Here is a 21,328-nt window from a genome sequence, read left to right as displayed (position 1 = left end):
ACCTGCGCACGCTACAGTAATAAGATCCAAAATTGAGGATTATTATCTTTGAAAGGGCAAGAGTTTTTGACTGGCCTCATACAAGATTTCATCAGATTGTATTGTTGTGGCCTCACTTATAGCTCAATGCGTCTGTATAAGCTCTCTGTCGTACAGGAGTGTTCCATCGATGAGAAGGTTTCTTCAGCCGTCATCTTTACTTCTTTGAAGGTATCGGACGTTTCACTTCTTATCCAACAGGCTTCGTCTAAAATCGTTTTGCTGGTAGTTTTGGCCCTATATATACAGTAAAGTCTCGTTATATCGATATCGGATATATCGATAGTCCCGGTTATATCGATACTATTTCTATGCACGCACGAAAATTACATGCAAACAGGGTCGGCGATAGTCCCGGTATCGCCGGACTCCCTTGAATATCGATATAACGAGACTTTACTGTATATCCTGTCCAGGCGTGGCGGTGCCAGACTCTGCTATAATTGGTCCCTGCTCTCAGGTCGGGGGGAGCAGAGGACTACTCCCTGTGGCTACAGTGATTACTTCTATTGTCCTGACTGATCACTTCTATTGTCCTGCCGGAGTATGGGTCTACGCCTGGCCTGATTGCCCCATTTGCTCTGGTATCACCTCATCAGCATAACTAAACCTATGTTGCCGAAGAAGTTGGTTCTAGGAACGATCCAAATTGAACCTCACCCCATGGCTTTATAGCTCAATGGTCAACTCTGGTCAGTTGCTTTCAGAATTCAGGAATGCCCAAAGTTTGAAATCTGACCTCCGAAATTGGGAAGAATATATTTTGTTTTTGTAACACTTGGATTGGATTGGATTAGCCTTTATTAGCCTCGCAGTGACAAAATTTAAATTTCACAGCAGAAAAGTAAAGGGAAAGGAAAAGAAGAAGTAGAAAAACAAAATACAGAGCTGCTGTAAAAACAGCAACTCTCGCGGCGCCATCTTGAAGTCAAAACAAAATAATAAATGACGTGACAACACAAAAGACAAAAACAGTCATTCAATCTGAAGCACTTTCTGCACCTTCTTTGTTGTATGAAGCATTTCTCGAGCGTCGAACGAGAATTGAATTTGTGGAATATCCGTTAATACACTGATATTTATCCATATCAGCGGGGCGTCCATTTTGCCACTTTCTGTCGACTGAAAATCACAGTTATTGATAAAGTCATGATTAATGAAGCAGGAATCAAGTAAAAACAAGAAGGTTCTTTTAATTTGGGGACGGCACAAATTGTGACCCCCCCATTACCCCGAAGGGCAGGCAGAGGGAAAAAGCCAAGAGGAAAAGAGAGAGATGGGGTGTGTTGGGAGAGCTTTTATAAAGACGGACAGAATGTGACGTCATGTAAAGGCGGGCAGGATGTGACATGACAGGAAGTCCAAGAAAAACAAAATGATGCAAAAGGAAATAGAAAAGATGTTTAAATGTGTTCGTGTGGCGAATTTCCTTCACAGTTACCTCGAGGCCCAAGTAACGACCAACCATAGCCCACCTGTTTTTTGATTATGAGTCATAATTGGTGATGACCTAAACCCCTGAGCAATTGTGATGTCATTTTCAGTCGACAACCACTAGCAAAAAAAAATGGACAAAAAAACCAAATGTGACTTTCCTGCTTGACTCATATAACACATGCGACTGCGGCAGCACAGAGCATCTTATCGTAGTGACCGACAAGGCTCTCGATAGTTTCACCAAATATAAACCAAATAGAGTTAATGGATAGAAGCGGCGCTACGTAATGAAAACAGCCTCGGTCCCCGAGGTGTTGCAAGTTCTATGAAATCCAATTACTGACTGGCGGATGTCATCTAGCGTTACACAGTGTTCTCAATGCCCTCCACGGGTCTCGGCCCGAGGGCTCCCTCTCCACCAAAGCCACTGTAGGAGTGTGAGCTTTGATGGATGGCCGGGGTTCGCAACACAATGGCTAATGTTACAAGTTGTCAACCACTCAATAGGGGAGGGTAGTCTCAGGTGGCTCTAGGCGGGCTGCCCCGTGCCCAAATGCCTCTTAACTTTAAGAGTGACGGCTCTCTGGGGACTGGGCTGTCTCTGGTTCTACAAAAGGGGGCGAGCAATGGACGAGTCAGTGTCCTGTCAGTCAGAAACGAACGTCACCTCACTTTGTCATCCGTCGGTCTGCCATGTAGGTTTACATTAGATCATATATAGATCTTTCTTGCATGTTCACCTTTTTCATGGCTTGTGGTAGGTGCGGCTCTTAAATATGATTTTGTCCAATCAGATTTCGTATGTGGAACTGTCGAGGCTTGGAATTGAAGCGGATTTACATGGGAAAGGAGATGCGAGACCGTCTCTTTTGGTCAATGGATGTGACAGCTTTGTGTTTGCTTTCAACATTTAGCTTGTAGCAGACGTGCACATTTCACCCAGATGTCCCTGATCCACTGGTGAAAAGGGCACTTTGATCCTGTCCTCTTTCATCTAGAACTGCTTCATATAACAAAGAGGGTGGAGAAATGTTGTCAGATTTTTTGTTATTTATTTAGCTCTGTCTTCAAGATGGCACCGTTAGAGTGGCTGCCTTTACAGCAGGCCATGTATTAGTTTTTCTACTTCTTCCTTTCCTTTCCTCTTACTTTCATCACTATGCTGCTGTGAAATGTAAATTTATCCACTACACGACGAATGAAGGCTTATCCAATCCAATCCTATCTATTCTTCCCAAGGTCAAACTTCACATATGATATCACGAGTCCCAGTTCCAGCAGGGCCTTCGCAATATGATTCATGGTGGCCCAACGGGGTAACCTGGCCCTCAATGACATCAGCAGTTTTTCATTCTGGGATTGGTCTATGTAAGCTCTCAGTCGTACAAGAGTGGTCCATCGATGAGAAGGTTTCTTCAGCCGTCATCTGTACTTCTTTGAAAGTGTTGGACGTTTCGATTCTTATCAAAGAGGCTTCGTCAGTGAACTAAAATTTGCTGGTTGCGTCAGGGAATGGTCCTCTGCTCCCCCAACCTAAAAGCAGGGACCTATCATAGCAGAGTCTGGCACCGCCACGTCTGGACAGTAGGGAGATATATATAGGACCAAAACTACCAGCAAATTTTAGTTCGCTGACGAAGCCTCTTGGATAAGAAGCGAAACGTCCGACACCATCAAAGAAGTACAGATGACGGCTGAAGAAACCTTCTCATCCATTCTGGGATTGGTTAATCTAAGCAAAATGTGTTCCAGACAATTGTCTGGTTTTTTTTTTTGTCATGTAGTTCGATTCCTGTTTTATTGATGCTTGACAAGGTAGGTACAATTTAAAATACATTGAAAAATAGTCAAATTGAACATTGATAAAATGACCCTTACAAGACCCTCAGTGCTGCCATTTTAAGTTGGAGGACAACTGAAAACTGTTTATAAAAAAATGTCACCTCAACCAGTTTTAGTTTCTGGTGAAGGAAAAGTTTTGATTGGATTGATTCAATGTGGAGAAAGACCATTTTAAGTGTTTTATTCTATCATTTTGGTTTCACGAACGAGCTTGCCAGATCGTAATTGAATTTCCTTACCTGCTACTAAAACTGTCCTATCGACACATTAAATACACGGGATCTTGTTTTATGATCTCATTAACTTCCTACTTTGTGCGGCTGTAAAAACAAGATTGACAGCCACCCCAATCCAGAAGCAAAACTTGGGTTTTAAGACGTTCGGTCTATCGTTGAAGGGAGGACAAATCTGTCTAAAAGTGCATTTGGCCGTGTGCCTGCGGTCTCCCCACACTTCCTAAAAGGCTGACAGATAAACGTATAAACAAGCAGCTTTTATCTCACCGAGAGATGCATGGCAACAAAGAGCCCAGCTGTCCAGTCATAGTCACCTTCAGCTCTCCGTTCCCCCTTTTATCTTTCCTATAGTGACCTCAGTGTGGTGAAGCTCAGGGTGAAATTTTTTGTGCGTTTTTGTATTTGTAAAAAAAAATCAAATAAAATCTCTCCAGACAATCTGAGCTGCGAACAACAACTTTTCATGGACCAATAATAGCATCGGCCCCAGCCACTTGAGCTAATAGGCGGTTCACAGCGTAGCATGGGACTTTTGTTTTGAACGACACCCTATCAACGATAGCTATTAATCTCAAAGCCTGTTTTTTGTTTTGTACTTCTGACTAAAGAGGCATTTTCAGCAGTGTGGCCAAAGCTTGCGACAAATGCAATGATCACTTCAAGATCCTGTAAATGGAAAAACATGAATGTTGTTTTTTTTTCAACATAGTATCTTTGAAGATACATGTTAAAATCATATGCATAGATTGAGATCTATGTAGAACAGAATTGTGGAGGTATGAGATGAAACTAGTTTTCATTTCAGTTTTCCTGATTTTTGGGGCATGGCAAAGACAATGTCAAGTGGGTTTCCCGGCATAAGGCGCATTTGTATTTGGATTTGCATTTGTTTGCATTTTGTGTATTGTATATTGTTTAGTGTTTTTTTGTTGTTTTTTGTTTTTTAATTGTATTTTTTTGGTATTTTGTTTTTTGTTTTTTAATTTTATTTTTTTGTATTTTGTAATTTTATTTTTGTATTTTGTAATTTTATTTTATTTTTGTATTTTGTCATTTAATTTTTTTGTATTTTGTAATTAATTTTTTTTGTATTTTGTAATTTTATTTTTGTATTTTGTAATTTTATTTTATTTTTGTATTTTGTCATTTAATTTTTTTGTATTTTGTAATTTTTTTTGTATTTTGTAATTGTATTTTTTTGTACTTTGGCTTTTTTTGTATTTTGTATGTTTTTATTTTGTTTTTTTGTTTTTATTATTATTATTTTTTTATTTACTTAGGTTGCTATTTTTTCAGCCATCTATTTTCTTTCATGCCAGATTTCTGGAGCTTGATTCTCTTGCATTCAATGAAGACATTGAATGCAACATGCATGCTTTGGATAGCTGTAGAAAACCGATGGGAGCGTTTCGGAAAAGACGCAAATTCTACAATAAGCAGCCAAAAATCTCAAGCCTAACCTCAGAACTATACAGCATATGCGAGAAACAATGGAGTTAAATTGTCCAAAATATGCCTAATTAGCCATTTTTCATCTTTGGTGTCATGTGACTAATTAGTATTACAATGTGTAAAATCTGAACAGGGAGCAGGCATGTCAAATATTGTCACTTTAATCATCTAACTGCAGGTTCAATATGGCAATTTCTGGTCCTACTACTTCTTACCTCCATTTTGTTGAGGGACACCCAGCAGTCAGAGGGGAAATCCTGCAGCATTGGAACAAGGAACTGAAGGCAGCCGTCCCAGTGACACAGCAGCAGCATCATTCCAATCAGATTGATGATCCGCATCACAGCACTGGCAAGGTCGTAGGTCATATGGAAGATCTAGAGTGTGACATGTTGAAAAAAAATCTAGCAAGAATCAATCCCATTGTGAAGATGCTTTTTTTTATTTTATTTTATTGGGTGTGACTGAAAATAGTTAACGAACAAGTCCCCCTTGAATTCAAATTTCACGAAACCATTCGGCTTTGCAGTTTCCTTCAGATTAAACCGTGTTTGATAAATGAGCGGGAATGACAGGCTCCCGTCAGTCCCGCATCACACACGGCAGGGAGCAGGCAAGAGGCATGCCATTATTGAGTGCTCACAAATGCCTGCACACACACACACACACACACACACACATATGCGCGGACGCTCACGACCCCGCGGGGACACCCGCACATGGCATGATGTGTGCGGACCAACATTATATGTACACATGATGGACAGGGACCATTATGATCCTTAACAACTGATAGTCCGTGTCTCCTTGGATGTCAATCATACTTTGGCCAATCAGCTATCATCCTGCGGCCTCAGTGAAATTTTAGAGTGGCCTCAGTGAATTTTTAGTGTCATTTAAAGGACAACCGACACCATTTTTTTGTTTCCTAACTGACATCAGAAAAACGTTTTATAGCATCTAAAATAAACAAAACACACAGGCTGATATTTTAGTCAAATGCAAATCACCAATAAAAATGAGTTAAAGTGTCCCAAAACGACTTCAAAATGACCTCGGAGATGGCGAGTTTCAGAAGATCCCGTCCCCTTATTCGTGACAACACGCCAGGATGTCTTGCCATGCTCTAGAATCAAACAATGGCTTCAGATTCGGAGAAGATGCTTTCTTGTCACTCATCCAGTTAGGAATATGATTTAAATAGTTCTGAAGAGGAAAGCATAAATTTGCAATTGATTAAAGAAGTTATTCCGGATCATTTTGAGGCATCTGGACTCCAATGTAGCGCCCAGAAAATGCACAAGATGGCGCCCAAGCTCAGTTGGAAATGGGCTGATTTGTCTGCTGGGAATTTGTGTCAACTAGTATCAAATAGTAGTCTTGGTGCAACACACAATGATTCACCATCGCGTTATTTATGTGTTTTCCTTCTAATTTCACCATCAACACAATGTTTTCAGACCAAACAAAGTACCCAAAATGCATTGTGTGTCGCTTTCTCGGTCAGGGGCGTTCCTCACGTGACGTCACGTCAGGCATCGTCACCAACTCGAAAACAAGACTTCCTAAATATGCAGCGCGAGTCTTAACACGTAAAAATAGCTATATGCGGTGGAAACTTTGTCAAATACGCTCAGTAGAAGTCATTTGAAGTGATTTTACAAATTATGAACACAACTTGTCCGGGGGCGTCGGTTGTCCTTTAAGATGGCCCACGATATAGTCGAGCATGCACTCTCCTGTTTTGCTGTTGTTCAAATTCACCAAACAATGCCTTAAGCTATGGAGGGATAAGGAAAAAAATAGGTCAGTGCCAATGAGGGAGAATTGAGATTTTCCACTGAAGAAGAATGGGGTGTGGTTTATACACAGCACCTATGCTCAACTTCTCAAATCTTTTTGACCTTTATTGGAATTTGTATGCCTGTTGTGCAATTTTTTTTTAACTGTACGAGCAACTCCACCGTGTCCTATTTGAGCGATGGAGTAACTCGACAAGGTCCCGTATAAAATAAGTGATGTGACTCCCATGATGGGGAGGGGAGATGACACTCACTCAACCCACCCCCCATCTCCACTCTCATTTTCCATGCATGCCAAGTACTACTTCCCATCATGCATTTGTCCATGTGTGTGTGTGTGTATATCACATCATATCTTCAAAAATCCAATTATCCAAAGGTCAAGTGAGCAGCGGAGGCCCGCTTGCACTGCTCAGCACTGCAAAATGCCAACGCCACGCTGCCAATAGTGGCATAAACGCAAAAGGCAAAGGATCTCGTGACATTGCCGGACGGACCTCCTCTCCTTGGAGTCGGGCTGCAGCTCCGAGCTCGGCGGAGAAAAAAAGTGCATCGCTTGGAGAGTCAATCAAGCCAATGGCAAAGTCTGCCAAGTAACAGCCTTCTTCACCTTTTCCGTTCCGCTTTTAAAAGAGACAATTAAGTGACTCAGGGTGGAAGTCGAATGAGATGTACAGACACTCCCCACCTTACAAACGAGATACGTTCCGAGCGGTCGTTAATAAGGTGAAGTTGTTTGTAAGTTGCTTCAGTGCTATGATTTGTATGGGATGTGTGTTTAAAGGACAACCGACGCCTTCAGACAAGTTGTTTCCATAATTTGTAAAATCACTTCAAATGACTTCTACTGAGCGTATCTTACAAAGATTCCACGGCATATAGCTATATTTCTACGTTTTAAGACTCACGCTGAATATTCAGGAAGTCTTGTTTTCGTGATGTCACGTCTGGAACGCCCCTGACATGCTTTTTGTAATGCATGGTGTCCTCCTGGAGCGTCAATTGGGAAGAGGGATTTCCTCCCCGCATAAATACTCTACGCTGCCAATCGTAAGCAAGCTTGGCAGATCGGGGCCTGAACTCATTGCAACACTTCAGCATAGCCGGGCGCTGATTGGTCAGCCTTGGTGTCCCTCGCAAAAACATCCATCCCTTGAAACCTCTAATGTTTGTGTGTCTGAAGCACAGTACGCAGCCAATACAAGACCAGGTTGGTGCAGCCCAAAGGCGCTCAATACAAAATCTAATTTATAGCAGCTCCGTCCAAACATTTTTTCGACATACTGAACCCTCAAAAATGTTCATATTTACCGTTATTTGTAACTCGAATATTAATAAGTTGGGGAACGCCTGTATTCCAGGGAACCAGTTGACTTGTCACCTGGTCTGATTTAAAAATAATTCCTGATGTGAAATCTCATCATGCAAATCCATCCGTTCATCCATCTATTTTCTAATCCACTTGTCATTGTCACTCGAAGTCCAGGACCCACAGAATATTGAGATTTAGGACTACATAAAGATTCAATGCCGCGTAAGAAACCTCATCTGCTCTACTTTCATTAGTTAATTCCTAAATTATATGGGTCTGGAGTTATATGACCTTGAAATGAGGGCGGCTGTCCAAAATACAATGCTATAAATACATCCATCAGTTTTCCTTACCGCTTATTCCTCATTAGGGTTGTGGGGGGTGCTGGAGCATATCTCAGCTGTTTTAGGGCACGAGGCGGGGTACATACATATTGGTTTATAAAGCGTTTTAACAACAGCTGAAGCTGGAACAAAGCGCTAACATGGAAAAAATGGAAATGCTGCCCGCTTGTGGAAAAGAAAAAAAACATTGCCAGAGGCCATGGCCAGTGCTTTATCAGCACCCAAGTATGGAAAAACAAACCCCGAACTAATTCGGGAATCACACTCTCTGTCATATTTTCAATTCCCAAATAAATTCGTGAATGGGATTGAATGAGTTCATCACCATATTGTACCACTTTTAGCGACGTTTCACCAATTCTGTTGTATATCATTGCAGTCGACCTTGGCGTTATTGCCGTGCGTTATTCCCGGGCTGCACCAACCTGTTCTTTCAGCACCTCCTTAATTGATTAACTGTGTTTGCCTTTGAGTACAGGCTGCTTATTAGACTGCTCGATGCCTCCTGTGGGATTTCCAGGTCAAACAGTGAGGAAACGGGGAGGCTGGGCGCCGCGAGGGGTGGGTTAGTGGTTCAGGTGACAATAACAGTAATTAGAATGCAAATTTTGTCTAGGTTCAAACATCCTCCTAACATTATGCAGCGCACACCACAAGGCGAGAGGTGAGAACATGAATACCGAGGTGCTCAGAGTGAGTGTCTGGTTGGATGCAAGACAACTTCTATGTGACCTTTTGGTTGGTGGATTTGTTCAACCTGTGCGCCAGAAGTTCCTCAAATGTAACAAATATTCATTTTGTAAACAATTACGGCTCACCTCTTCCCATTGGTGTATGTAGCGAATTAATCGAGAGAGCCTCAACAGCCGCAGAAGACTCAAGATCTTGGTGAAGCGGACGATCCTCAGGGCCCGAGCCGTCTTGTACACTTCGGAATCGATCCCTTTCTCCACTATTAAGAATATGTAATCCACCGGGATGGATGAGATGAAGTCCACTATGAACCACGTCTTGAGGTACTTTTTCTTGATGGTTTCAGGGTCCAAAATGATGTCCGAGTTGTCCTCGATGATGATTCCTGTGCGAAAATTCAGTACCAGGTCCATAAGGAAGAAAGTGTCCGAGATGACGTTGAAAATGATCCAGGGCGTGGTGGTCTCCTCCTTGAAGAAGGTGATGCCCACGGGGATGATGATCAGGTTGCCCACCATGAACAGCAGCATTGTGAAATCCCAGTAGAACCTTTTGGAGGAGTGTTTGTGTGGGGTGCAGTGGGGGGGGGGATATAGAAAAAGATCAAACCAAAGATTCAGGTGAGACCATACACTTGTTCTGGAGAGGGGAAAAGACATTGACATTGAGTTAAGGTGGTCACCAGGACTTTGTGGACTGGATGGATGGATGGATGGATGGATGGATGGATGGATGGATGGATGGATGGATGGATGGATGGATGGATGGATGGATGGATGCTGAATGAATGGATAAATAAATACATGAATAAATACACAAATAAATACACAAACACAATTACACAAACACACACAATTATACAAACACAAAAAAATTCACAAACACATTAATTCACACATAAACACACATATAAATACACGAATAAACACACATTTAAATAAATAATTAAACACAAATAAATTAACAAATAAACACACAAATAAATAATAGATGAATAAACAAAGAGATAAATAAATAATAGATGAATAAACCCCAACCCCATCCCTCTTCAATTGCTGCTGTGGACTGCAAATTTCCCCATTGCGGGACGAATAAAGGTATTCTGATTCTGATTCTGATAAACAAATAGATAAATACATAATAGATGAATAAACAAATATATTAATAAACAAATAGATAAATAAATAAATACAGGTAACATCCGACTTACGACCGAGTTCCGTTCTGACCAAACGGTTATAAGTCAAGTTAGTCGTAAGTCAAAATCCATTCAAAATATTAAATAGAGACTCGGAAACTAAATGACTCGTAAACTCCCCCCTCTGGTGCCATCACACGGTCGTTTGCTGTGCGAGAGTGAGATGCTGGCTGGCCAAAATTGTGTTACCGGCTAGCGTGTTTCCAGTCGCATTTTTAGGGTCGGATGTCGTGGTCGAGTCGGGTGGTCATGTAGCGGTCGCAATGCAAAACATCAAGAAAAATGACTTAAAGTGTCCCAAAACTACTTCAAAATGACATCAGAAAGTTTCAGTTTCAGAAGGTCCCGGAAATGGGCTGATTCGTCTGCTGGGAATTTGTGTCAACTAGTATCAAATAGTAGTCTTGGTGCAACATACGATTCACCATCGCGTTATGTGTTTTCCTTCTAATTTCGCCATCAACACGAAGTTTTCAGACCAAACAAAGTACCCAAAATGCTTTCTCGGTCAGGGGCGTTCCTGACGTGGCGTCACGTCAGGCATCATCATCGACTCGAGAACAAGATTTACTGAATATTCAGCGCGAGCTTTAAAACGTAAAATATAGCTTTTTTTTTGCAGTGGAATCTTTATAAAATACACTCAGTAGAAGTCATTTGAAGTGATTATACAAATTGTGGACACAACTTGTCCGGAGGCGTCTGTTGTCCTTTAAAATGCATCTGTAATGTTTAAAAGTTTGTTTTGTTGCTACTTGGACAGTTACTCCCCCAAAAACACAGTAATTGTTGAAGAGTCTTGCATGCAGTCCAGGGAGACCGCTGACTTTCATCCCCGTGGTGACGTGAAAGTGAACGTCTCTGAGTTTTGGGGGCCCCACCTCCCCGTCCGTCACAGCTGTCTCTGCAGGACAGGTGCAGCGCTGAGTCACTACCCTGCGACTTATACAACACGCTTCGACTCCTGCGCTTCATTGCAACAGTAATAAGCACCCCGGTGATCACGCTCGACTTTGGATATTCACCACGCATGCATTAGCATGACAATGAAGTTGTAGGCAGCTGCGGTTCGGTTCTGCGTGGGAGTCCGAGGTCTCTCTAAGGTGGCCTGTGGTATTCCGGTTTGTTTAACTCAAGTTGGAGCGCAGATAAGGGTTGGGGGGATAAAAATGGGCTAGATGTGGCGTGACGGTGGAGAAGGGAAGGGTGGAGAAGATGAATGAATGAATGAATGAATGAATGAATGAATGAACGAACGAACGAACGAACGAACGAACGAACGAACGAACGAACGAACGAACGAACGAACGAACGAACGAATGAATGAATGAATGAACGAACGAATAGCTGACTGACTGACTGACTGAGTCAATAAATCAAAATAAATAAAAATATATTAAAAATACATAGATATTACATAAAAACTAGCTAAAAACACATCAAAAATACATAAAAATACATTAAAAATATATAGATATTACATAAAAACTACCTAAAAACACATCAAAAATACATACAAAAATATAAACAATACATAAGAAATACATAAAAAATAAAAATACAAAATATAACAGAAAATGAAAAAGAAAAACAAATAGAAATACAAAATATAAATAGAAAATAAAAATACTACATAAAAATACAAAATAAATACAAAATAAATACAAAATAAAAATACTAAATAATAATACAAAATAAAAATACAGAATTAAAAAATACAAAAAAGTACAAAATAAAACTACAAAATAAAATTAATAAAGTAAAATAAAAAAAATACAGAAATAAATTAAAATAAATGAAAATGTATTAAAATGAATTGGAAATAAATACAAAATACAAAAATAGAAGCAGAGAAAATTTAAATAAATACAACCCCACCATTTCTACAAATTGAAAACAATATTTCAAGATATTTCAAGATGGCATCCCCCCTCCCTGACCTATGCCGTGCAATTGAGTCCCTGATTGGTTTAGTAAAAAAAAAACCATCAAGTTATCGCCTTGTTTGCATTGAGCATGGCACGAGGACAAAAATGGCCCCGTTTCTTGTGCTTGTTTGAGTCTCCAGTCAACATATAGGATGCAGGATCCGGGTAGAATGACGTCTCCAGTGAGCACGCTTTTGGCTCAAGGTGACATTCCATTACTGTGTGGAGCGTGCGCACATAACGCACCACATCCAGCCTAGCGCCTTTTTTTTTTTGTAAAGCACACCCTATAAAAAGATTTACTCTGTGTGTTGAATGTGTTTTGTTGTTGTTTTCATTGGAGCGACACCCTCTTTTGTCACACGCCGCTCGCGTGCGATACAAAAGAGTGTCTGACGGGTTAGCAGGCCATCCCAGACGCGCTACCGTAGAAACACAACGCAAAGGTGTTTTTAGTTGGCAACTCTCTTAAGTCCGTCTGACTGACACAACAGGTTGTTTGGGTGGGCTTGAGTGCACGGCGCCGTGTTGCAAATGACGCATTTGATCAGAACAAGTCGTGACAGGGAATGGGAGGAAACGAGACGAGTGACTGTGGTAAGCATGTGGTCGGTCTCCCACTATGATGAAGTTGTAGAGGGCAATGAGGACCTCAAACAACCGGGTCTTACCTGAAATCACTGTAAGGGTGGATAATCCAATTCCCGGCCGATTTGACCCTCTCTTGTTCTCTCTCCACGGCTTTTTGGCTGCCGTACATGCGTAAGGAGAATTTGTTAACTCCTGGTTGAAGCATACTACTAAACTGCCGCTGCATGAAGCTGGCCTGGCTGCCTCTCGCTTCTGCATCCTCGGCGGGGACGATCGGGGGTCCATCGTCCGGCTTCTGGAAAGTGACAGAGTTCCTGGGTTGCGGGGTTTGGTTTGACCCGTGCAGGGACGACGAGGCTTTCCGGCTCGGTGCGTTGGAGAAGGACACCTTGGCGTCCTTTTTCTCGGGCACGCCGCTCGCTCCGGCGGTAGCGCCCTCGCCTGCGTGCCCGCCGGCGAGGGACCCACCCGGCGTGATGGAGCCGTCCATGCTGGCGGTGGTCGAATTACAAGCTCCGCGCTTGGAGCCCCCGATGTCGTCGGCCCTCGCCGACCCGCCACTCGGCTTCTCCTGCTTGGAGATGATCGAGCGCAGGCTCCCGGTGCCCGAGTCCCTCCTGCATTCTCCGTTTTTGTTGCATTTCATGCTGGAAATTGGAGCGACGCTGCTGCGACCATCACCCGTTGTCGCTTCCGCGGTGTCTATCACGACGGTTGGTTGCGAGTCCGACGCCTCCGCCCCTGATGCTCTGCTGCTCTGGCCGTGGTGGGCAGCATCGCCCAGATGAGGTGCGCGGGTCTCCGTGGCTCCGGAGGCAGCAGTGGGCCGTGAGGATGAGTTCTCTGCGTGAGGAAGGCTGGGCTCCTTTGGCGAACTGACTCCTGGAAGACAGGGACGCGGCGCCCCCTCCTGGCCAAAAGTGGTTCGGACCGCGTTCTCGTGCGTCCACCGTGAATTGATTTCCTTCAATTGGACATTGAACAACATTTACAACCTGTAAAATGTATTCCTGTTACTTATTTCAAAATAATTCGCTACCAAAGTCAAGGCCTTGGGGCCAAATCTGTCCCTCCACATCATTTTATTCGGCCCGCGAAAGGTAATCAAACATGATGCTTGCCAAAATCCAAACCAAAATTTGTAATTGTCCCATGTAAACAACAGTACAGACGCTCCCCATCTTACGAACGAGATACGATGAATGGTTGTTCGTAAGGTAAATTCGATTGTATGTTGAATTCATTCGTAAGTTGCTGCTATATTGGTGTTGGTGCTATATTTTGTATGGAATGTATGTTTAAGGCTTATCTAAGCATGTTAAGGCTTGTACAAGTAACCTGTATTGGTTTGAACTGAAAAATAAACATTTCATAAAATACATTCTCTATAAAGATATGTACATGTACTACTGGAGAAAATACTACATATGTAAGAAAGAGACACACTGTATGTACATGCACGTAATAAGATAAATAAAATGAAGTTTAACTTCACAATACAAAATCTAATTTACAGCATCTCTGTCCGAACATTTTTCGACATACCCCCAAAAAATGTTTGTATGTACCGTTGTTCGTAACTTCAATATTAATAAGTTGGGGGGGCGCCTGTATTCCAGAGAACAAGTTAACTTGTTACCTGGTCTGATTTAAAAATAATTCCTGATGTGAAATCTCAAAACGTTTGTAAATAGAGGAGTGTCTGTAACAGTCATTATTCTTGACTCCAATATGTATGTATTGCATTGTATTTTGGACAGTCACCCTCATTTCAAGCTCATATAACACCAGACGCATATAATTTAGGAAATAACTTTTTTTTGAAGATAGTCTACGGTTTCTTACGCTGCATTCAATGTATACGCAATCCTAAAACTCAATATTCTGTGGGTCCTGCAATTTGGATTGGATTTGCCTTTATTAGTCTCGCAGTGGAGAAATTTACATTTCACAGCAGCAAAGTTATGAAAGAAATGAAAGTAGAAAAGCAAAACACAGGAGCTGCTGGAGTGACAATGACAAAAACCCTGGCACTGGCGTTGACACATTTTTGCACATCGTCTGGCAGTGAATCAGTTAATTATATGATTCTGTAGTAAAAGTAACCACGTCTGCCAAAACGATTTCCAAAGGACTTTATTGTCACTGTAAAAATACAACATTAAAATCAGGAAATAAAACACTATAGCTTATTGACACTTTCATCCAGTTTCAGAGATAATTTTTTTAATATGCCCTGGTATTGGTTGTATGGAATTATTAAATAAAATTGTGATTTTTTTTTTCTTTGCTCACTCAATAAAAATGCAGCATAAATTCATACAAACACCACCCAAATCGCACCCCTAACTTCCAATTTTCAAACATGAAACTAATTAAATGCCATTTAAAAAAACTTAATAGTTCAGACGATGTCTCATTAAAATACTACACATTGTGCAAAATTCCAAACAAAAATAAATGTGCAAATAAATACATAGTCAGAAGCAGATGCTTAAAAATTGATCCACTTGGCTGTATACTTGGCTCAGCATGATTCAGACAACTGAATACACCTCAACACATCTGCACCACCACAGGCAACATTTAAAAAGACTATTTTTATTTTGACTTTGAGATTGAAAAAAAACGTGTCTCCAACCTTAAGACAGATCTTACTTTCCCTACCGATTGTTTCAGTACCCACGGGATCGTCCAACGGAGGCTTCCAAGGAGAATGTCCTCAATTGCAGCATCCGGCAACCAGTCAGCACAAGTGGGAGGAATGATGACTCAGATGAAGTCGGAGACAAATTCATCTCAACTTACTTGTCGGTAAGAATTAAGACTAACAGCTATATTTGTGTCCACTGTAGAAAAACTCCTTGAGAGCGTGAGGTTTCCAGAATATGACGTGAGGGTGACAATGAAGGCTCTATGAAGCGTTTTCATTGCTATGTGAGTTGGAAGAGGAAGGTGATGATGATGATGAGGAGGGAGAAAAGTTCATCCCTGATAGACCCGGTGGGTTCGTGGCTGTGTTTTGGCCGTTAAGACTCTTTCTGCACACGGGACAAGTATCATGCTGCGGGGAAAAGAGAAGGGGAAAAAAATGTCATTTTGACAAACAGAAAATCAATTTTTATTTAAAAGATGCAAGTGTATCGGATTTAATCCAAGTGATTGCACTATGCATGATTTGATATTCAATTGAGACTTTTTGATAACCTTGAGAAAAAAATACTGTGGTATCATGGTACAGTGATACCTTGGCTTACGAACTCAATTGGTTCCCAGACAGTGTGTGAGGCAAAAAGTGTGTATCCCAAAAATTAATTTCCCATAGGAAATCATTAAAATGAGACTAATCCGTTCCCAGGTCCCCATAAAACAATTTTCTACTAAATAAGCCTTAAAAAACACACAATATACCTTATGTATAATAAATGTGCTATGGTATTGTAATTAAAGAAATAAACTGTACAGTATAATAAAGTTGTTTTATTTACCTTTGAGATGGTCGTTGATGGCTTGATGGAATGGATAGCTTTTTGCATAAAGTGTCTCAAGGAGTTCTGGGTTGTACATCTTGGAAGTTGTGATATTGCAACAGCAACAGATGCAAGCAGACACACTAGAAACACCATTAATAGCTGGTTCCTTTGCTTGTCTTTTCATTTCAAATTGAACTGATGGCTAGTGCGGGTTATTTGTGGAGCCTGATTGATGGGAATTTTAACTATCAAAGTTGAAACGAGTCCAAATGTCACTGTTTTCTATCGATTTTGTCACTCTCTCTCTCTCTCTCTCTCTCTCTCTCTCTCTCTCTCTCTCTCTCTCTCTCTCTCTCTCTCTCTCTCTCTCTCTCTCTCTCTCTCTCTCTCTCTCTCTCTCTCTCTCTCTCTCTCTCTCTCTGTTGTCTGCCTGTCTCTTTAATGTTTAAACCACCTCCCCTCACTGCTGCGTTTTTGACCAATCAGGTGGCTTTAACCGAAGACTGGGGGCGGGGAATAGAGGACAAAAACAGTCGGCGGCCATTTTGTTGTTAGAAGAACGGGCTCGTTCGCGAATGACACATCACTCATTGAGGAAGCGCTGTGTACGAAAAAAGTTTGTATGCCAAGGTAAAGTTTGCATGCCAAGGTAAAATTATCATAAATTTAACGTTCGTAAACCGAAAAGTTCGCAAGCCAAGGGGTTCGTAAACCAAGGTATAACTGTATTACAATGACAGCTCTAAAATTTCCTTTTTCACTCATTCACCGCCATTCCAGAATTTATTTTGGAATTGAAACTAGGACGTGGAGCGCCATTGGGCATCCAGCAAGTATCTGCTTCCCTACCTGTCCAAGCCAAGGTACGATACAGTCATTGTGAAACAAATGACTGCACGGCAGCTGTCTGACGCTCTCGTCCACGCTGTAGTCTTCTTTGCACACGGGACACTCTAAACCAGCAGCTGCAAAAGTAAACAAGACACAACAAGATGAAGACTTCAACACCCAATTATGTATTCCATATTTTTATCTGATTTATTATTATTAACCGTTTCATTGTTTTTATGTTCAAACTCACCCATGTGCTCTTCCGTGATGGAGACTGTGGGTAAATTCTTTATCCTTTCTCGATCCGCTGGAGGAGGACCCGTGTTTTCAAACTGGTTGAGTAGCTTCAAATGATATAGAACAGAATTTAAAGGACAACCGATGTCACTTTTCTGTTTTTTAACTGACATCAGAAAAACATTTTATAGCATCTAAAATACCCAAAACACGCAGTATGATATTTTTAGTCACATGCAAAACACCAATAAAAATGACTTAAAGTGTCCAAAATCTTCAAAAAATTGAGCTGCGAATTGGGCATTTTCAGAAAGTCCCGCCCATAGTTTGTGACATCACGCCAAGACGTCTTGCATTGCTTGAGAATCAAAACAATGGTTTCAGATTCGGAGAATATGCTTTCTTTTTACACCTCCAGTTATGAATATGATTCAAATAGTTCTGAAGAGGAAAGCATACATGTTTGCAATCGATTCAAGAATTTATTCCGTGCCATTTTGATGCAACATTGTGGAGAAACGATCACCAGAAAAGAGGCACAAAATGGCGACCTCCTGTGGCCACCTCCGTTTCCACAGGCTGATAAATTCCTTATATGGAGCTTGGACACCCTCTTCTGGCGGCTTTTGGGTGCAGCACAAGGTTTTCAGACCAAACAATACAGCAAAATACATTGACGTGATGGAAGGACTGCTACAATGCGTCTTTTTTTTCTGTCAGGGGCGTTCCTTTAGTGACGTTACGTACGGACTCGTCACCAACTCAAAAACAAGACTTCCTGAATATTCAGCGCGAGTCTTAAAACGTAAAATATAGCTATATGCGGTGGAATCTTTGTAAACTATGCTTAGTAGAAGTCATTTGAAGGCATTTTACAAATTATGGATACAACTTGTCTGGAGACGTCGGTTGTCCTTGAAACATACCTAGATAAGCCTTAAACATACATTCCATAGAAAATATAGCACTGAAGCAACTTACCAACGACCGTTCGGAACGTATCTCGTTCATAAATTGGGGAGCGTCTGTAGTTCAAAGATGCTATTGTTCCTAAACAGATTAATAAGACTGAACAGCTGAGCCCATTTCAGCTATATTGCTAACTCCCTTTTGATCCAAAATTCCAGCAAGGGAAAACAGTTTCTCACGTGAGTTCAAGGGTTGTGTGTAAATTGGGAGACATTTCGAACCAAATTTTCATACAAAAGGCGATTGTTATACCTGTGTTATGATGGCGTCCAAACCGTTTGCTCCCCATGCATAGTCCATTGGGTTTGAATGAAGCACACCCCTGCAAAGTGTTTCAATCAGTTAATAAGACTTGATGAAAAGAAGACGAAGTTGTTACTCACCATGATCCCATTCCAATATTTGGCATCGCCATTGGTGCTATGATCCCATTCACTAGCTGTTGGATAATTCTGTATTAACAGTAAAAAAAAAATGATAATAATAATAATGTGTCTTGTTGTGATATCAGATGGTCACTAAAGTGCGTCACGCACAACAGACTTGACAGTATATTTACCCTTCCAACGTGGGAACTCCTTCATGGCGCGTATGGTGTCGTTGAGGCTCATGCAGACCGTGTGGTTGCTGCGAATCGTTTTCTTGTTCTCGTTGAATTTCTGTCTCTCTGTTAGCTTCTGTGGGCAGCCAAGTTCTGAGGTCAAAGTTTTCATTGAAAATTCCCAGAGTGAATGGACTGTACCCGGAGGGAAAGGTGAACAAGTGCTGGCGATTCGTGGTTGTCTAGGAAAGACATGATAGGGATGAATTGGATGATGCCAAAAAACTGCAAAATTCTTTAACCGATGCCTTTAACGAACCTGGAAGGGTGTTTGCATCTGTTCGCTTGCGGAGGATGTAGGTGGAGAGCTATCTTCAGTTCTGCATGAACAAAAAAGAGATTGAAATACAGTAAAGTCTCGTTATATCGATATCGGTTATATCGATAGTACTGCTTATTACGATACTATTTCTATGAACGCAAAGAGAAAATTTACATGCCGCAGGATCGGATATATCGATAGTCCGGTTATATTGATATTTTTTCCGACTCCCGAGAGTATCGATATAACGAGACTTTACTGTATATGCAATATTCGTACAGCATTTCATCATTTTTCCTTATACCTTCTTTCCTCTGGCAATTCCTCAACGAATCCAGAGTCACACCGTGGACAGGTAAAATCCTTCAGGTATTGACACAAAAATGAATCACATTACACTCGGAAGAACACACTGGGGTCTGAATATCCAAGAAAGCAGCACAAAATGTCTACCGCAGAGAAAATATCCTGTGACTGTAAAGTGTCCTTGAGAGTTTTGAAAGGCGCTTATAAATGTCATGTATTATTATTATTATTATTATTATTATTAATACGTTTGGGGAGGGGCAGAATTGGAGGTTTGTAAAATTGCAAGCTGAGGGTAACTACACATTCGACATTCGACCGTCATCGCTGGACACCACAGATGCCATTGTGTTTTTTGCGCCTGTAATGGGCACCATCTTCACAGCCCCGCTTTGTTCAGCGGATGGTCGGTGCTGTTGGACAGTCTGCGGCTGGATGGATACATGGCTTGAGGAGCGTGCGATAAGAATGCGCCGATGTGTATGTGGAACTGTCGCGGCTTGGAATTGAAGCGGATTTATGTGGGACAGGAGATGTGAGACAATCTCTTCGTCAATGGATGCTACAGCTGCGTGTTTGCTTTCAACATTTAGCTTGTAGTCGACGTGTTTGCTTTCAACATTTAGCTTGTAGTCGACGTGCACGTTCCACCATGATGTCCCTGATCCACTGGTGGAGAGACGCTTTGATCCTCTCCTCTTTCATCTACAACTGCTTCATATAACAAAGAGGGTACAGCAAGTCATGAAGAATGAATGTCTATCTGTGTCTTTAGTTTTGTCATATTGTCTTTGTTATTTTGTTATTATTTTTTTGTTGTTCTTTGGACTTCAAGACGGTGCCGCGAGAGTGGCTGCCTTTCCAGCAGCTCATGTATTTTGGATTGGATTGGATATGCCTTTATTAGTCTCACAGTGGAGAAATTTACATTTCACAGCAGCAAAGTGATGAAAGGAATGAAAGTAGAAAAACAAAATACATGAGCTGCTGGAAAGGCAGCCACTCTCGCGGCGCCGTCTTAAAGTCAAAAGTTTGTTTTTCTACTTTCATTCCTTTCATAACTTTGCTGCTGTGAAATGTAAATTTCTCCACTACGAGACTAATAAAGGCAAATCCAATCCAATAACTCTTATTTAATGCGCAGAGAAGATATGCTAGTGTCTTACATATACACACATGATGCTGAGAAACTTGCTGTTTCGACTCAAACACACAAAATTACTTGGAATTGAACTATAGTAGAGTTATTGAATTTAAAAAAAGAAATTTGTCTTGACAGCGTAGAGTAATATTTTTTCCTGGGCGTAGGAATGCATGGTAACTAATTGAATACAGTCTGCCACAATTCTGCAGAGCCGCAAATGTATTTATGTGAAGGCAATGTTTTGTATGTTCACTATTCGATTTTAATTGGAATACAAGTTGAACAACTCCGAGTATTTACAAGGCAACGAGAGTGGCTCGCGACGAAACCTGCTGCCCCGCACCATCACCACCACATAAACGCAACTGACTTAGACACATCACAATCACGCCATTCGTCAAATCGGCATATCAAGTGCTGCTTGGTTTGCCTTACCGGTAAACGGGGGCTTATCTCTGCTGAACATCGGTGGCAGAAAAACCGGCAGGGCCGAAGGGAAGCTTCTGCCATTTCTCTGCTGAACATTGGCAGGTTTTTGATAAACGATCGCGAGAACCGGCCGATAAGGGAAGCTGACCAGACGACATTTCCCAATGCATTATGGGATGCCTATCAAAACAAGACGAATCTG

At 41.4% G+C, this 21,328-nt stretch overlaps 2 protein-coding genes and 1 long non-coding RNA gene across 4 annotated transcripts in view; 1 reads left to right on the top strand and 2 right to left on the bottom strand.

The window, feature by feature from the left end:
- The window catches only part of LOC148891321 (potassium/sodium hyperpolarization-activated cyclic nucleotide-gated channel 2-like), a 31,398-nt gene extending 17,044 nt beyond the window's left edge, over nt 1–14,354 (bottom strand). The window contains exons 1-3 of the mRNA XM_089009037.1: nt 12,955–14,354; nt 9,283–9,706; nt 5,222–5,383 (exon numbers count right to left, since the gene is read on the bottom strand). Coding sequence (XP_088865163.1) covers nt 5,222–5,383; nt 9,283–9,706; nt 12,955–13,862 — 1,494 coding nt within the window. The 5' untranslated portion in view covers nt 13,863–14,354. The remainder of the gene's footprint in view (nt 1–5,221; nt 5,384–9,282; nt 9,707–12,954) is intronic.
- On the top strand, nt 6,203–15,688 carry LOC148891320 (uncharacterized). 2 transcript variants are annotated; one of them, XR_016116524.1, is made up of 3 exons: nt 6,203–7,401; nt 9,504–9,637; nt 15,554–15,688. It is a non-coding gene; the product is annotated as an uncharacterized LOC148891320 (long non-coding RNA). The 2 variants fall into 2 exon arrangements; XR_016116526.1 differs by lacking the exon at nt 6,203–7,401 and adding an exon at nt 9,308–9,429.
- On the bottom strand, nt 14,994–21,268 carry LOC148891319 (E3 ubiquitin-protein ligase RNF126-like). The gene is made up of 9 exons (XM_089009052.1): nt 21,133–21,268; nt 19,552–19,610; nt 19,245–19,305; nt 18,944–19,167; nt 18,768–18,836; nt 18,637–18,706; nt 17,429–17,522; nt 17,197–17,312; nt 14,994–15,938 (listed from the first exon to the last, which is right to left on the bottom strand). The coding sequence occupies exons 1-9, from the start codon at nt 21,220–21,222 to the stop codon at nt 15,789–15,791; spliced, it is 933 nt and encodes a 310-aa protein (XP_088865178.1). The 5' UTR covers nt 21,223–21,268; the 3' UTR covers nt 14,994–15,788.
- Between the last annotated feature and the right edge of the window lie 60 nt (nt 21,269–21,328).

This window comes from Hippocampus bargibanti, linkage group LG11 (genome assembly GCF_051943395.1).
Source record: "Hippocampus bargibanti isolate YZ-2025 linkage group LG11, ASM5194339v1, whole genome shotgun sequence".
Classification (NCBI taxonomy): Eukaryota; Metazoa; Chordata; class Actinopteri; order Syngnathiformes; family Syngnathidae; genus Hippocampus; species Hippocampus bargibanti.
Note: the sequence above shows the minus strand (reverse complement) of the source record. Positions and strands in the feature narration are given on the sequence as shown.

What these genes read in the sequence shown, in the direction of transcription:
- LOC148891319 (XM_089009052.1), bottom strand. Translation starts at nt 21,222, where the DNA reads ATGTTCAGCAGAGAAATGGCAGAAGCTTCCCTTCGGCCCTGCCGGTTT. An exon ending in AGATGCAAACACCCTTCCAG is followed by an intron (nt 19,168 to 19,244) that starts GTTCGTTAAAGG and finishes TGTCTTTCCTAG; the next exon opens with ACAACCACGAATCGCCAGCA. An exon ending in CATCACGGAAGAGCACATGG is followed by an intron (nt 17,313 to 17,428) that starts GTGAGTTTGAAC and finishes TTACTTTTGCAG; the next exon opens with CTGCTGGTTTAGAGTGTCCC.